The sequence below is a fragment of the Lemur catta genome, chromosome 1 (assembly GCF_020740605.2).
Source record: "Lemur catta isolate mLemCat1 chromosome 1, mLemCat1.pri, whole genome shotgun sequence".
Classification (NCBI taxonomy): Eukaryota; Metazoa; Chordata; class Mammalia; order Primates; family Lemuridae; genus Lemur; species Lemur catta.
Genome location: NC_059128.1, coordinates 34566488 through 34584665, shown reverse-complemented (window position 1 = coordinate 34584665; position 18178 = coordinate 34566488). Strand labels below are relative to the sequence as shown.

The following is an 18178-nucleotide window of genomic DNA, read 5'->3' as shown; positions in this document are numbered from 1 at the left end:
GCTGGCCTCAAGCAATCATCCCACCTTGGCCTCCCAGTGAGCCACTGCACCTGGCCCTTCCTTCATTCTTCAGAGCTTAACATGAATAGTTCTTTCATTAGGGAAATGCATTAGAAAGTATTTGCCAGATACCAAATCCCTGCCTCCCCATAACCAAGATGTGTGCAAAACAGCCACTAAAATGGACACAAGAGGATGGAAGTATTTTATGCCAGAGGAGGCTTATAAATCACATTTCCATAACTTGAATCTGATTCCTTATTGATTTAGTCACAAATCCATTGACCCAGGCCAGAGATTTTTAAAATTTCCATTTTCTATCTAAGTAACTAACCCAGCAAAATGCATTCCCTAGGCAGAGTTAGAAGTCACCCTCTTTAAGCCAGTCAAGAATATATTAACTGGCCAGACTCGGTGGCTCACGCCTGTAATCCTAGCACTCTGGGAGGCTGAGGCGGGTGGATTCTTTGAGCTCAGGAGTTCAAGACCAGCCTGAGCAAGAACGAGACCCCATCTCTACTAAAAATAGAAAGAAATTAGCCGGACAACTAAAAATATATATAGAAAAAATTAGCCAGGCATGGTGGCGCATGCCTGTAGTCCCAGCTACTTGGGAGGCTGAGGCAGAAAGGTCACTTGAGCCCAGGAGTTTGAGGTTGCTGTGAGCTAGGCTGACGCCACAGCACTCTAGCCCTGGGCAACAGAGCAAGACTCTGTCTCAAAAAAAAAAAGAAAAAAAAAGAATATATTAACTATGAGTTCTTCATTCACAAAAACATATGCATTTCTCTTACTAAAATTTGCTTATAAAGCCAGGTATAGTGGCTCATGCCTGTAATCCCAACACTCAGAAGCCCAGATGGGAGGATCACTTGAGGCCAGGAGTTCGAGACCAGCCTAGGTAGCATAGCAAGACTCCGTCTTTACAAAAAATAAAAATAAAAAAAATTAGCTAGGCATGGCGACATGTGTCTATAGTCCTAGCTACATGGGAGGCTGAGGCAGGAGGATCACTTGAGCCCAGAAGTTCGAGGCTACAATGAGCTATAATTGAGCCACTGCACTCCAGCCTGGGCAACAGAGCCAGACCCCATCTCTATTTAAAAAAAAAAAAAAAAAAAAACTTGCTTATAGACACCAAAACTAAGTATGAAACACTTAACTAAAAATGAATTCAATAAGATTATGTTTTTTACAGGTGCCATGCATGAGAACATCTCACAAATACTTGATTGAGATACTGAACTCTTCCTACTTCTGTGCACAGTAAAGTCAATACTAATTAGTACCAGACAGTCACGGAGTTCTTAGGATGCTAAACATTTGACAGCCTCAGGATAACCCTCTTAAGCAGACAGTGTTTGTCACCCTTACAGATGAGGAAACAGAGTCTTAGGGAGACAAGCACATTTGATTCACACAGCTCACAATAACAAAGTCAAAAACTCTAATCCCCATCACCACCACCAGCACCTGACCACTGTGCAAACTACCTCTTTTCCAACCGTGTATTTTTTGTCTGGTAAAATGGGTACATGTCTATAGGTTAGTCTACCTTCTCCTCAAATGTTTCATTAAGATACATAAATATGTAGCTCCATAAACAACTGTATGTGATTCCCCGCTACACACTTCCACAACCAGGAGGTCCCCATCGGCCAGCACCGGTTTTTTTCTGAGTCTTGTGTTCTGTGTCCCTTGCCGCTAAGCCTATCTCCCACCTGCATGCATGTGGTCCGCTTCCTAGCCTCACTTCTCACTTGGGAAGCTGTTTTCTCCCTCCGCAGAGAAGTCATTCCGAAGCTTCCCATCTCATTTCAGACTTATTTTAGGAACAATGGCTGAGTTCACCACTTTGTTGCCTTTTGCCAGTTTCTCCTAGCAACTGCTCTCAGATACAGAGAGAAACATGTTTAGCTTACAAAATCCAATTTAGAAGAAAATCAAGCAAGATTTTAACTTGTTTTTATCACAATTCCTGTAATTACAGAGATGCTTTAAGTTTCACTACTCTCTGACTTTTCTGTCAAGTAGTTTATAATAACAACTAGCATTTATGGAGTGTTTACAACGTGCGAGGCTAGGTGCCAAGCACTTACATGCCTTGTCTTAATTAATCCTCACAGCAACCCCCTGAGGTGTGTATATTATTCTCTTTACTTTCTCAGAGGAAACTGAGGCTCAGAGGTGAAGGTCACACAGCTAGGAAGTAGCAGAGCTTGGATACAAACTGCCTTAACCACCCCCTCTTCTACCTCCCTCCCATGATCTGAAAAGAAACCCTTCGGTTTGGGGCTTCTTTTTTTAATATGCTGAAGACTCGTATTTTAATGTGCAAATTCTCCCCATCACTTAAAAGGCTTTGCAAGTTCAGATTTTTCATATCTGATTCCTTTTGTCCAATACTTTTCAATTTCCAAAGCATTCTTTCATCTACCTTCTTTTTGGTCTCAAAGGGCATTTTATTTTTAAAGGACATTTTCATATCACATGTATTTACAATTCCTTTTACTCCAAAGTCAACCACATTTACATAAACATTTTGTATTAATTTATAATAAATATTTATTGTTATCTCTCTACTTGTTTTATCCTCCCTTTTCTTTTCATTATTGTGTTTTTTAATCCTCAGCCTACTTTTCCCATTCTTTACACATTTGCAAATGTCCATATTCTTGCTAGATTTATTTGACGGTAGTTGATTAAACACCTAATGTGTGCCAGGTGCTATGCTGGATGTTACACTTTAGCTCGAAGATTATATTAATAATTCTTTGTGCATTCTCTTCCCCAATTCCATCTGGTACAACCTAAACATGATCTTGTAAGTTCAGACTTCCTAAGGTATTTTTGGGTACAATGCTTTAGCATTTTTCTTTTTTCACTCTTTGGCCTCTTTCTCTCCTCTCCTGCCATCTTCTGAACGCTGTGCCTTTTGTTGTCGTTGTCACTCTTTAACTTAGCACTTGCTAAGTTTCCTGCTGGGTTTTTAACATGCACAGATGGGATTTAAAGCAGTAAAACTGCTGCAAAAATCCTGTAATCAATGTTCAGTCATGTTAATCAACTGGAGTCTTTAATACCCTCCTCCTGGCTGAAAGAGTCACTGGTACCTGCCTTGTTTTGTGCGCTGGTCATTTCCTTTTTCTCCCATGGTCACTGAAAGTCAGTCACGTCACCACTGGCATCTGGGTGACAAAGACCCACAGGCCAGAAGAGGAGGCAGACAGGTAGACAAAAGCACGCCACACGAATGAGCACAGGAACAGGCATCTGGTACCAAGGTATCAGAGAGGAGGCGAGACTAACACATTCAGGGAAGGAGGATTGGGATTTCATGAAGTAGTTGACACCTGAATCAGGTTTGAAGGCAGAGGATGAGTTTGTCAGGTGGAGAAAGTTAGGGGACCGGGGCCAAAGATTCTGGACAGGGAGACCAGTACGTGCAAAGACATCCTTTAAAGCACAGGGAGCAAACTGACACTGATAGGCCACATTTTACCCACAAATGTTTTGCTCAGTCTACACGGGCATTTTTAATGCCATTTAGTGACCAACATTGAACACTTCAGAAACTTTGCATAAATATACACATTTCTGGCTTCTAAAAAGATTCAGAAGGTCTAGCCACTCGAGGCCAGCATTTCCTCATCCAGTGAAACTTCGAAACAGACTTTCAGATGAGCTGTGTATCCTTCAGTCTGCCACAGTCCCCACCACTCCATGGCATCCTGTCCTCAAACAGCACCTTCCGTTGCCCACACTGGAGCTGGCATCTCTGCTTGACAGGCCTCAGATCAGCAGCAAGTCCGTCCAGCCCAGACGCGCCTTTCCTCTTGCAGAAATTCAATCATAATGCTGATTTGTCGAGAGAGAATTTGTCTCACAAGCCATTTGGTTCTTTTCCCTTTTCTTAGCTCCCTGTTTGCCCTCTCTGCGTGCCTCTCCTCATTCTCAAATAAGGGATAAAGAACTTCCCAACTACTGGCCGTCTGCTTAGATGCCGGCTGCCTCTGTTCATTCCACCAACATCTTCTCGTTGACAGGAAATGCCTTCCTTTCCTTCCCTTCTCTCATCACCCTCACTACGTCCACAGCAGCTTGTCCCATGTGTTCATTCGTTTGCTCTTTCAGCCACGTTTGTTTGTTACATTTTCTAGAGACAGCTGGGCAGAGTGGTCAAACCTCAGATCAGGAGAAAAACAAATCTGAATCTCTGCCATTTTCTTAATTGTGTACCACAGAGAGGTGACTTCAGTTTCGTGAGCTTTAAAGTGAGGATGGTGACAGACTTTCCTCATAAGGTTCCCGTGACGACAAAACGAGCTAGGTGCCACAAGGCCCGACTCGCTGACCTACGGCTGTTGTTGAATTTCTGTGGCATCTCGGACACGTCCACACTGGGAAGCCGTCTCTGCCTTTATGCTTTCTGGTCGCTTTCTCTCTTATTCCTCAACATGTCCTGCCACCACTAGGACAACCTGGAAGAAGTACCAGGTTTTCTTCCACGTGTTTAGTCATTGTGAGTTTTTTTATCTATTTATTTTTTATTTCTTCTTGTCAGCGCCATATGTCTTCTGTACAGCTCTGATAAACTTCCCAGCTTTTGAGACAATAAGTTTTAACTAATAAAATTATGATAAAAGCGTTCTCTCGGTTTACATCCTCCATTTCTACTTTTTTCATGACAAGACGTCACGGGGAAAGCATGTTCTGTGTTGCTTACATACGTATCCAAACAAGAATCCTCAAATCCTGAGCTCCCACAGATGGATTCCAAATACTTGGCTGTGAAGGTCATTTTATTCCAAGAAGCAGATGAAGTTGCTGCTAGAAGAAAAGCCATCTTTCCTTAAGACAGTTTTCCATTTCCCATCTTTGAGAGGGCAGATGATTTCTTTTTCACAATTGCTCTAACATGGCTGTGCCTTTTCCCTGAACCAGAATGAATTCTTCTCTCAGAGCACTTGACACATGGCAACAATACCTACCCTTAACTGTTGTTTCTCACACGTATTCCCCAGATCACACCCATAATCTGTTGGCTACTTTTCCTGGAACCACTAGTTCCACATAATGTTATATTAACTCTGTTACACAATAATGCCTTTATCTGCTGTTTCACTATCTTCAGAATTGTCTGAATTGAGAGAGACAAGTTAGGGCTCCTCCAGCCCCAACAAAAGGCAAACCCTCACACACAGCACAGTCAGGGGAGAAGTAGGGGTGGGTGCCCTGCCCACCCTGCCGGACCCCAAGTGTGAGCTAGCTCAGCCCAGCTCTCCTGGAATTTCCAGAATCAGTCAGAGGCTTGCCATCGTTAGTGGGGGGGGAGTATTCCAGGTAGAACAGCACCGCAGCACTTTCCAGGTACTTTTTCAGCATGACTGACAAGAGGCATCACATTACAATCAGTCAAGTCATTCAGATGGCACCCTCATTAGACTAGTGTGCTTTTCAAATGTGTTTGAATCGAGCATTGAACACAATCCCAAAATGCAACAGATGATGTCATGACATTATTAGGAAAATTTCCTCTGCTCTTTCTTCCTCTCTTGTATCTGTATTTAATTTTATACATACACACACATATATATGTATATACATATAAAAAAGTTATTCCCTAACCTAAAGGCCAAACCATGGTCAAAAAGAAAGCCATAAAATAGATTTTCAACATCCAACATCTTTTCTTTTGGCATTTTCCTTTGGCTCAGACAGTAACCATTCTTGTCCCTGGGGGCGGGCGGGAGTACATAATATCTGTTAGAGAAGCTAGGAAATAGTTTCTGGGCCCAACCAACTCTATTTCATGCTAAGTTTTCATATCTGTGGCCAGTAGCTTATCCAGATGTTGGGCATACCTCAAATCAGTGAGCAACTCATTTCATTAATTGTCACCTTGGCCAGCTTCTTGCAGAGCTGAGTGATTGATAAGGGTCACAGTTAATGTCATGGAACAAGGAAAAGAACACATATAAGAGACCCAGATTCTAGGTCTAGTTCTTTCATTTTCTCATTGAACGTCCTTAAACAATTCATTTTACCTTTCTGGGGCTATTCCCACTCTATTCTAAACTAAACCACAAGTTCCTTTAGTTGCAAACTGACTGGTTGCTGCCAAATAAATCCCCTCCCCACACAATATTTTAAAACTTGGTAAATATTAAATAAAAATCCAAATTTCCAAGTCTTCTTGAAAAATACAAAAATGGGCAATAATGAACCAATATTCCCACTTACCAGCTGGGTAAGACCGGCCACTCCAGAGGGAGGCATGTACTCTATGGTGCACCGCAGTTCCCACCTCTCCCTATTGTCTTGTACTAACCCCGCTTTACTTATTTACATAAGCTTCCAGCCATAATAGGCATATGATTTGACTACCCTGTTTTAGCCATTTATCTGCTGGCTTCTAGCTCACCTCTAGCCAAACTTTTCCAAATCTGCTTTAATTTTTCAAAGTTATTCTTATGTTAGGAAGCAAAAACTAGAATCATTTCTTCAGATGTCCTTAATAGTATAAGGCCCACATCATATTGTTGGCTCATACTGAGCTTGCGAGCAATTAAAACCCCATATTTCCTTCACAAGAAGCTAACTGCCAAAGGTGGTCTGTACGGCCTATGATTTTTCTTTTAATGAGAATTTATAGTTCTAGCCTGAATTTCTATATATCTCATAGCGATTTTGTGATTATCAAATCCACCGTAGTATCAAATCACCAAAAGCTTTGAAATAAAGCCCTAGGCAAGTACAAAATACTTTAAATGTCCAGACTATACACTGACAAGGAGGCTATCGCTAGCAGTAAATGCATTTTGAGATTTTTATTTTTATTTCCTGGAGTTTTTAAACTATTTAAAATAGGCCTTTTATGGTATGTTAAAACTGAACTGAATTTCCTAATAATGACATAAAATGTCATCTGTTGCCTTTTGGGATTGTGTTCAATGCTTGATTCAACCATGTGAAAATACCAATTAGATAATACCTTGCTGAGAGATACCTTATCACAAGTGGATTTTAATACAGAATGACCTATAAAACCATATCATCCACTCTCTTTTTATATGCTTTATCAACCAGGCTGACATTTTGCCTTATCCCATACTGAAGGAGATACGTTTTACTTGTATGTGATTTACACATTCCGCGTACAGATGAGAGGATACTAAAAACAACATCATGCAGCCCTGTTCCTCACAAAATATACTTCAACCATATCACTGGTTCTGAATTCTCTCCTAACTGTTTAGATTTTTATATTTTTTATATTCTTGTGTTAGGAATAAATGCCTATGGATCAAGGTCTGAATTTATTGTTTTCCAAAAGTGATCCATAACCATTTATTGCTAATCTAAGAATGTAAAAAATACAAAAATACCAAAAAAATTAGGATAGCACATGCAAATTGAAATGCAAAAGACAGAACATAATCCAAACCAACCCACAGGCTATTTGTAAGACAAGAAGTAAGTACTTGGCTGGGCACGGGGTTGATACCCTTTGCTTCTCTCTTTCCTTGCTCTCAAAAGTTTCTTTTTTGTGTTTCAGATCGGAGCACAGTGCTACTTGGAATGCTCTGCCCTGACTCAGAAAGGTCTCAAAGCAGTTTTTGATGAAGCAATTCTCACCATTTTTCACCCCAAGAAAAAGAAGAAACGCTGCTCTGAGGGTCACAGCTGCTGTTCGATTATCTGAGGTTGCTTGAGACCCGCTTCCTCCCCAGCTAAGAGTAAGAAGGGCAGCCAATCTCCGTGACCACGCTCCAGCCAAAAAGGGGGGCATGAACCGAAAGGAATTCCCTTCCCGCAGAGGCTTGCCCCACCACCCCGCGAGCCCTCCCAAGGACAGCAGCTAGTCAGCCAATGGCCCCACGCACGTCCTCCCTGCCAGCCGGAAGCATCCACACTGCAGACTCTCCGAGAATGCTGAGCCCGGATTTCAGACAGTGCCACTGCTGAACACGTTGGAAACAAAGTCAACGGCCATCTTGCATTTTGTATCTCTTCTGCCCATGAACATGAAGCTGATAGGAAATAATCAGAAAAACTAAGAGGGGAACTCGGTTCCTATATTGGTGGCCTTACTTGATGTCTTTTACAAAACATGGGACTACAATACTAACCTTTTTTTTCTGAATCTGCTGTTCCACCCATGTGTCTCACGTTCGTTTATATTATGTCAAGAAGTTGACTAATTTCCAGTTACTCAGGCATGACAATTCCATACCAAATTAGCCTAAAGACAAGGCGTTTTATATCCATTTCTATTTTCAGCATGTTTCTACCAAAGCTATTAGAACCAACACATACCTCTGAATGCCTGATCACAAGAAGACACAAGCAAACTAAACTTTAAGAAATTGACAGAGCCATGATTTTTGAACCTGGTTGAACGCAAACACCATCTGAATTGGTGCAGGTCCACATTTTTTGCCAAAGAGTCACACTCTACAAATGCTTAAATTGATAGGTAGCTTGATTTTCTTCCATATTATATTGCCATGGCAAACTAAAAATGAACTGTTTACAAAAGTAGTATTTCTGTTTTTCATCCAAATTGATTGGGGGAAGAATATAGCAGGACCCATCTTTTAAAATATTGTTCACTCAGCAAAGTGGACCTTCCTGCTTCCTCCCTTCACCGCATGCCCTTTTCCTCCCTTGATTTTGCACTTTCTCCTATGCCCAATCCTTTTGTTCTCCCCAGTTATCACCTAAACTAAAAGAAGGATCTGGCCACTGGGCATGAAAAAGCAAGTGTTTAAAAATACCTAAGGTCAAGGAAAGTGCCTCTGTTGTTCTACTTGCTTCAAATGAAAGTGCTTTCCAGCTTGCCCCACGTAAGCTCTCGTTCCATTTCCGTGACATTTTCCAGTTACAACTGTTACTAAAATACTGCCTCTTTCCTTACTCATCCTCCCAAATGTCTATTTAGGGGCCAGATCTGTGGGTATCAAGCTCTGACTCTGTTTGTCCCCTGCCTTCCAGAAAGATGTGCTACATAGAACAGGGACTTTGGCCCTGTGGAAGTAAAAGCTCCCAGTTAAGGAATCACGTGCCCAATCATGTGCGACAATTCCAAACATCCAGGAACTTTTGCATCATAGAGTGAGTTACTTCCTTTTAATGAGAGGCTATGAGAGCTTCTCATTAGTCTTATTTACTTATAAATGCCCTGGAATTACCCAGGTAGGTGCTTAATTTTTCATTTTAATTGCATAAGCAACGTGCATCTTTGCAGTATGAAATTACACCAATTTTATTTTAAGACTTTTCAGACTCAAGCTCCCTCCATTGTCAAAAGCCAGTCTTTCCAGTACCTTCTGCTACTGGAGGAAGCACATAAGGAAAGAAGTGTGTGGTATGAGTCTTTTCTATTAAGACCTTCCACGATAACCCCTCAGTTTGGGGGAGTTTGTTGGTTTGTTTGGAATTTCTGAAAGGTGTTTTCCCTTCTTGTACATTTCAAGTACTATTTCCCTTCTCTCCGATCTAATTGCTAAACTTTTTTTTTAATACACACATACATTTCACATAAGAGAAAACGAGAGTTTTGTAAGTCAAAGCTTGACCTTTAGAGAAGAGGACTTTCTGCCTTTGTAAGTGGAAATCAACTGTGTATAAACTGTAACTCTGCAGAGGTTATGAATTCACCCTTTACAAAAAATGATGAGCATTTAGCCCCATAATAAATGAAGTGCTATTAGCCAGTTTTGTTACATTATTGCAAAGTTACACCTTGCTAAAGGGCCACTCCTCACTTCTCATTGATGTGGATGAAAAATGGAGAGCATTATGTTTCCAAATGTGTGCACTCAACAGGCAAATAGCTCCCCAGGTCATCGCCTCCCTAATGGACCACAGGGATTAACTTGTTCATGGTGGGAAGATCATTCTTTCCTCTAGAACTGGATAGAGACTGTTAGTGTCTGGAAGGAGCAGACTCCCAGAGGTCCTAGGAGCTAATAACTGAATAAAACAATGTAGAACAAAGCAACCTATATGAGTTATTTCATGCTGCCAAACTAATCATTTATTCCTTGTTTCATGGCAAGATCTAGCTCATTTCACTAAAAAGTGTTTTCTGCCATAAGACTGAATAAAACTATGTTCTGAAACCAAAGACAAGAAGAGACATAGAAATTTGAAGGATCCTTTAATTATCTACACCATCTTCCAAAGTCATGAAGTGGCAGCTGACCTCCATTTGAGAGTAGTGTCTTAACTCTTCAGAGCTAGAAATGGCCTCAAATGATAGTCTGTGAACAAAAGTTCTCTGAAAAGGAATTTGGAGGAAAGAGACTATTCCAGTGAACAGTTTGCCAACCAAGGAGATGCAGACTCTTGTGTAAAAGGAAGGAGCATTCCAGAGAACAAAAGGAGGTTTTGAGTGTTATAGCAGAAGCTCCCACCCATGTTCCCAATCAGGTCCGTTTATGCAAATGAAGGATTGAAATTCACTTGATTCAGGTGAGCTCTGATTGGTTGGTTCAGGTGAGCTCTGGAGTCCCGAAGTTGAACAAAGGTGTGAGTTTTGGGGGGATTCAAAGTACAGCATGTGACTTGTAGTCAGCAAATGGCCACATGGCTCTATTTAAAATTTAGGTCCAGTTAGCCACATCCATTTTGGAGGACTGGCTCTTTCAGGTTCACATTTGTTCACAAGTCCAATTCCTCATTATACATATAAGAAATTCGGGCCTAAATGGGTTAAGAAAGGTGTGTTGTGGCCGTGCTGGGACAGATCTCAGTTTTTCTGCTTCCCATGCAATGCCCTTCAATGTAATACTATAATTTATTCATTATCACACATATTAAGTTGGAGTTTTGTAGGTGTATTATTGGAGTTGCATGTGTTTATCCTACAGATTCCAGCCACATTTTAAACACATAATTTCATGTAGTTAGGCCACTATAAATAAAGTAATCCATCAAACTAGTAATTAACTAGGGATGAGAATTTGACCTACAGACTAATATGCCTGGAATCCACAGTATATAGCAACATAATCCTAATCTATTGGCTCAATTCAGTAACTAGTTTGATAGATTTTTTTTTTCACTCAGATGATTGGTTGGAAGAATTAATGGAATCCTTGGGTTATTTTCAGAACACAAAAGGACTAAAACACAAGTCACAGCCATGTCCACAGGAAGAAATCTGGGCTAATTTCTGCAAAGAAAAGTTATAGTCAAAGAACAATTACTGAAGACAATAACCACAGCAACGCTAAACCAGGAAGTGCTAAGCCAGGAAGTCAAAAAATAAGTCATACACATATGACAAGGAGGAAGGTTTGGTCTTGAGACTTTGATAAAAATATATCCAAGCATGATATGCAAAGGACCATTTGAAAGATTTCTGATTTATCAGAGAAATACTAAATGAAGTGGGTGTAACCATACACAATTTTCACAGGACCACCAGTAAAGAAATAGTATTACACAGTAGGGTAAAAGAGCAATCACAACTACACTCACAATTTTAGGAGAAAATAAATCTAAATCCAGACTTTGAAACCAACAAAAATGTCATTATTTAGGGTGTAAGTTCCCATGAGCAGTACCTTGCAAAGTAGAGCATCTTCCAGAAGAAATATTTGACTTGAGGTAAGCCTTTCCAGATGCCATATTATTACATTCATAAAGGCAAATGCATTCATGAGACCAAAGTCATAGAAGTTTAGAAATTGAGGTTTTGCTTTAAGGAATGTTTGACATCATGCTAGAGATTATTATGTAAGTAGTTATGTGTTCATTTTTAAATCCATCCCTGTTTAGCTGCCAAAATGCAAAACATGCATTCTCTCTCAACAGAGAGAACCACAGGTCACTGGCTACTCCCCTGAGAGTCTTTGAGTAGGCTGCCCACGTACAAATAAGGAAACTCAACAAACTATTTTCATTTCAAGGACCATTAGAAACAGAAGGGAAAGGAGGTCAGGGAGACTTGGTTTCTAACAAAGGAAGATAGGCTCTGTGAAAAAAGAAACATTTAGAGAATGGACAGGAAGCTAAAACCAAACACAAGGCAAAAACACACATCTGAAAATTCTCTCAAAGCGTTGCTAACTTCTGCCGGTCCCTAGAAGCACAGGGAAGAAAAAAGGACGGTTAACAGGAAGAGGATTCCATGGTTCTGGGTACTGAAGCAGAGTCAGTCAACAGGGCTTATCATGTGATAACCTAGATAATTCTATCTCATGATTCACTAAAAATGAGTGGAATCCTGGACAGTGTTCTTGGGTCTTAATAGCAATGTGGGGCATCACCCTCTCTGCTTATATAGAGCAGGCAGTCATTGGAAACTTACCAAGAAATATGAGTGAATAAATGATTTCGAAAGTTTCCTTGAGCATGAACATGACTTTAGACCTGAAAAGGATGACTTTGGGATAGCTGGAAAGAAAATTACTTGTATGAATAATATTTATTCATCTTCAGTGGGATATTTCTAAATAGAAAGATTGCATTTAAAATGCACAACCACAATAACAGAACACAAAAATCTGAGATAAAGCAATAACTCATGGAGCTTCAATGGTCAACAAAGACCAGAAAAAGAAAAAATTAAAGCACCAAGCTCTCTGCTCAAGAGCACTTCAGCCTTCAGCAGCTCAGCTATGCTTGTTTAGAGCTCTCTTTGGGTTAAGGGAGGAATGAGTCAAAGAAGGTTTAGCTCATCTGTGAAATGGTGGGATGGAAATTCAACAACAGTTCTTGGCTTTGAAATTCCATGACAGGAAATTAGAGTAAAAGCTGCATGATTAATCTTGGTCACAGTCTATTTTTTTCCTCCTTAGGGGATATTATGTCAAAAACACTAGAGTTGATTTGGTGTGTATGTGTTTTAAACATGCTGTACTTTGGCAATTTCATTTTGTTCTATGAGTTCTGGGGTGACTCAGAAGCTTTGTGATACTATAGCTGGAGTAATTTTGTTGTATTTTTAGCCTTATCCTCCAAGCCTCCCAGTGTATCTGTAGCGATCTTTGCTGAACAGGATCTGATCAGTGATACAGGGGTTATAAGGTCTGGGTTACTACAAGGAGAGGGTGCCCAGGGCCCACACCTGAGTCTTGCTTTGAAACAACCTTAGCACACTTAGTCTCCCAGTGACACTGCACAAGTCAATCTTTTGAGTTTATGTTAGTTCTTTAGGGAAAAAATACAAACACTTTCCGAGTACGGAAGTATGTTTAGGGGCAGCATTGTAAATGCACATCTCAAATTACCTCCATCTGGCATTTTTGAAATCAATTTTTTTAAGCAATCAGATTGTTTTCTCCTAGAGGAACCTTGGGAAAGAAAGTTAACAAATTCTACATTCTTCTCATCACCTGGTTTAATTTGTTTTTTTGCTCTGTGTAAACAGTAATTACTGTCTAAGTACATCTCAGCAGAATTTTATCCCAACTGCAACCGTTCATGTTCCTCCCGACATACTCTCTACAGAGGAAATGATCATCCAGGGAAGTACGGTCACCTGCTCACGGGATGGTGTTTTACCAACCGCATCTTATGTAATGGCGATTCTGTGTACCTTTTTCATAATTAATGGAATATTATTTCATGTACTCTTAAGCCTTGCAATTTATTTTGTACCATGTTCTGACTTTCATGTCATTAAACGGTCTTTTTCCTATTCTTATTTCTGGGTCATATGTGGGTGTCTCCATCTGCCACTCAAAATATCCTTGCCCAGGCCACTGTTAGAACAGGAAATTGTCTAGCCCCTTGCTACTCAGTGTGGCCCAAGGACCAGCAGCGTCAGCATTCTGGGAGCTAGTAGAACTGTAGAATCTCAGGCCCAGTCCAGACCTACTGAATCAGAATTTATATCTTAACAGGACCCCCGCCAAGTGACTTGTGTGCACATTAAAACTGGGGGAGTATTGGTCTATGAGACAACCAAATTCATCATCAGTCTTTATATCCAAACATATAGCTACCTGATGAAGAAACCATCATCTTAGCCAATCTTTCAGATGCTAGCTTTTGGGTATTCCTTAGACTGATATTTGAGTTGTTCACATTTACTAGAGGAATAAAAGCACTCTCAGAATTCTTTTTCCTGTCATGTGCTACCCAGCTGCAGTAAAGAAATATGCATATTTTAGAATCAAAAGCAGCATCTGGTTTGAAAGATCTACTAAATCTAAAGTACTTCTGTTCCAAAAGTCTTTTTGGTGTTTATGAGGAAGAGGAAAAAATGCCCCCCAAAATTATTTTCCATGAAGAAAGAGTCATATCACATGAGTTATAAGCTTACAAAATGAAGATAAAACAAATTTCTGAGGCATAAAACATCTGGTGAAGCTTCCATCTTCATTGCTTAAGACATGGAGCTCTAGATGGCAGAGTAAGGATTGTTTACAAACAACTTGTCCTCTAAACAGGATATAGATTCCCTCCACAGACTTATATTTTTATTGTCTTAAGCATAGACCAGAGTTTTATTCACTTATTCAGTGTTTTTTGGTAAACCTCACTGGGGACGGTCTTAGTTCTTCCTGCCCACACCCCACCCTCTGTACAAAAAAAAGCCCTTAAAAAATTGTACACACACTCACTAAAGCCTATCATCTCATTCAAGTCCTGTTGTTGCGGAAGGAGCTCTGAAGGCAAATCAAACCTACCTTCAAACAAATCAAAAAAGAGCACAAGGATCACCACCTCCTTTGTACCTGCAAATGGCCTGGCTAATTTTCTGGCTAGGATGTCAGTGATCTGTTCCCATCTCTACGTGATGTTATTGTGCAAGTGCTGTCGTTAGGGGCCCACCCCCTCTAGGAAGGACGGACCACCTCCCTCCTCCTGCAGAGGGCTCCCTTTACACTGCAAGCACAGGTCTGGCGTTAGGGCTCTCAATCAGGTGTCCATGCTCTAAGCAGCAGGAGCCCACCCTGTGTCCCAAGAGTACTCTTCAACTGAAAGGCTTGTAAGCTGGGACAGCTTTCACCTCTGGAAGCAGCCTGGCTTGCCAAAGCGGCTAATGTTCTTGGAAGGGTTTGATCAAATCCAAAAACAGAATCTGACCAAATGTAAGACTTTTAAATCTGACATTTTTTCAAAATTTATTGCAAATGTATCCCTGATGTCTTGATTGGAACCACTGATGCAAGCTGCCAAAAGTACTCTGGTGGAAGGATACATACAGCCTGCCACAGCCTGGCATCCCCACCCAGCCACTTCCTTCCCCAGGCCACAAAGTAAAGTCTATTTCATCCTCTTCATAAGAAACTATTAACAATCGGAGGAGAAAAATGGCATCAACCATCATTTTCTGTTCAAGAATCCATTTGCTTGTAATTTTAAGATGTTTGATTCCCAGTGCCTTTACTGCAACAGTAAAATAAATTCCCAGTCCAAGCCAACTAAAGGCCTCTCTTTATTTGAATAAAAATGTTTCTACTGAATTAGGCACATTGAAACAATCCAATGCTGAAGAAGAGAAACCCCCCTGATCAGAGCCCACTCACTTCTCCGCTTGTCTGCAGCTTGCAGAGTAGAGGTTGACGTGGATAAACTTATGGTACATTAGCTCCTTTCTGCTTTGTCCTGAAGTTGGCTCAGATGTTGTTAATGCTGAAATCTGCAGCCAATTTCAATTGCACTTTGTTTCTCATTAAGGGGTTGATGTTTCAATGGAGAGATGTTTCAGCATTAGTTTCTTGAGCTTGCTTAAGCAAAATCTTCCTCTTAAAAACATTTCTAACTTATTTTTAAATGCTGGATATTTTAATTCCACTCAGTAAAACTGGTCCCCCCAAATATTTTTATTTTGATATGCAGATTCCAAGAGGATATGGAAGATGGAAGTTCAAAACAGCCTGGAAGCTTAGGCTGTCTGAGTTTGATGGCCCACCTCTCCACTCCAGGTCATCTCAGGAATCTTTACATGAACATAGTAAAGCCAAGAAAGCATGATCTGTTCATATGTTTCATGTAGAAATAACTTGCAAACTAACAGGATTAAATTTCTATTTTAAGTGCATAATTCTGCATGTATATTTCCTCAAGATAATGACTATTGATAATTCATCAATATCCTTTATCGTGTATGTATACAGTTTATTTTCAGTAAGTAAATGTTCTTCCAAATGATTTTAACTTGTATTTGTAACTTGGGGATATTCGCATTTATTCCTTGCTTGTGATCCTTTCTTGAACGTCTGAAAGAAAATTACCATTCTTGGTATTATTGATTTTCTTTGTTGAAGCAATTGGAGAACCATCTGTTTGTTTAGATTTGTGGGGAACTGAGAGGGTTGTTTGTATTTTGGGCTTTGCATGACTTTCCAAAAGCCCCAGTGACTCACAATCAAGGGCAAAGCATATAACTTATCCTGTGTATCAGGAAGCCTCTTTAAAATATATATATATATTTAATATGCTAAAGAAATTGTACAACTGGAGGAACTCAGGGTCAATATAAAGCCAAAGACCTTAGAAAAGATTTACTCTACTTCTGTTAATGAGGATCCGGAAAAGGGAACAGAATAATCCCTCTAAATTTCTTAACATCTGAGACAAGTCTCTGACTTATATTGCCAATTACAGTGCTTCACACCTGCTCCCCTTGTTTTCCCATCCCTTCCCTATTTCTTGTTCCAGAAATCACCTGCTCAGAGGGCTTCAGCACCCCCTCCAGACACTCCAGGATCACAAGCCACTAAGCCCTCTAGACTTCCCTGTAAGCAGTTCCAAACAATCCCATTCATTAAACCAAAGGGAGATCACTGTAAAAGAAATGACAGAAGACTCACCTTGCAAATGAGGATAATTCTAATTCAGAAAATGGTCTCACTAGAAGTTGTTAAGAGAAAATGAAATTTCCAGAATTTGCTAAAGAATGGCTTAAAAGTTATTCCTTTTTTTAAATTTCAGAATATTATGGGGGTACAAACACTTTGGTTACAAGTAATGCTTTTGCCTGGTCCAAGACAGGGCTAGAAGCGTGCCCTTCCCCCCATACAGCACGCTCCGTCTCCATTAGTTGTGAGTTTACCCACCCCCACCCCCCACCTGACTGGCACCCAATGAATATTACTAACATGTGAGCACCTTAGTGTTGATCAGTTAGTACCAATTTGATGGCGAGTACACATGGTGCTTGTTTTTCCATTCTTATGATACCTCACTTCAAAGGATGGGCTCAAGCTTTATCCAGGATAATATAAGAGGTGTTAGATCACCATTGTTTTTTGTAGTTAAGTAGTATTCCATGGTATACATATACCACATAATTTATGAAGCAGACCCCCAAAGCAATCACAGCAGCAACAAAAATAAATAAATGGGACCTAATCAAATTAAAAAGCCTCTGCACAGCCAAGGAAACTATCATTAGAGCGAATAGACAACCTACAGAATAGGAGAAAATATTTGCTTTCTACGCATCCAGTAAGGGGCTGATAACAAGAATCTATATAGAATTTAAGAAAATCAACAAGAAAGAATCAAAAACCTGATCAATAAATGGGCAAAGGACATGAACAGCAACTTTTCAAAAGAAGACAGAATAATGGCCAGCAAACATATAAAAAAGTGCTCAACATCTCTAATCATTAGGGAAATGCAAATCAAAACCACAGTGAGATATCACCTAACTCCAGTGAGAATGGCCTTTATCAAAAAGTCCCAAAACAACAAATGCTGGCATGGATGTGGAGAGACTAGAACACTCTTACACTGCTGGTGGGACTACAAATTAGTACAACCTCTGTGGAAAGTAATTTGGAGAGACCTCAAAGAGCTAAAAATAGAAATACCATTTGATCCAGCAACCCCACTATTAGGCATTTACCAAAGGAAAAAAAAGACATTCTGTTATAAAGACATCTGCACTCGAATGTTTATAGCAGCACAATTTACAATTGCAAAGATATGAAAACAACCCAGTGCCCATGAATACATGAGTGGATTAATAAAAAGTTATTTCTTAATAGTTTGCTTCATGTCTTAAAGAAGGGAGCCAAAGAGGAGAAGGTGCACATTATTTTGAAGAAAACATCTCCTGAGGAAGAAGACAAGCCGTCCTCTTGGCAAACTTTATGAAATACGATTTGTTTTATCAACGCTACATTATTTCAACTAGATGTACAGTTTATTTATTCTCGGAAATGATTTTATTACATTAAAAATCTAATTAATTTGAAGAGTTAAT

The 18178-nt window shown here is 40.0% G+C and overlaps 1 protein-coding gene across 1 annotated transcript in view; it reads left to right on the top strand.

Annotated features, from left to right (window-relative positions):
* RHOJ (ras homolog family member J) overlaps positions 1-13660 on the top strand; it is an 82510-nt gene extending 68850 nt beyond the window's left edge. Inside the window, exon 5 of the mRNA XM_045565996.1 lies at positions 7559-13660. Coding sequence (XP_045421952.1) covers positions 7559-7705 — 147 coding nt within the window. The 3' untranslated portion in view covers positions 7706-13660. The remainder of the gene's footprint in view (positions 1-7558) is intronic.
* Positions 13661-18178: the final 4518 nt, after the last annotated feature.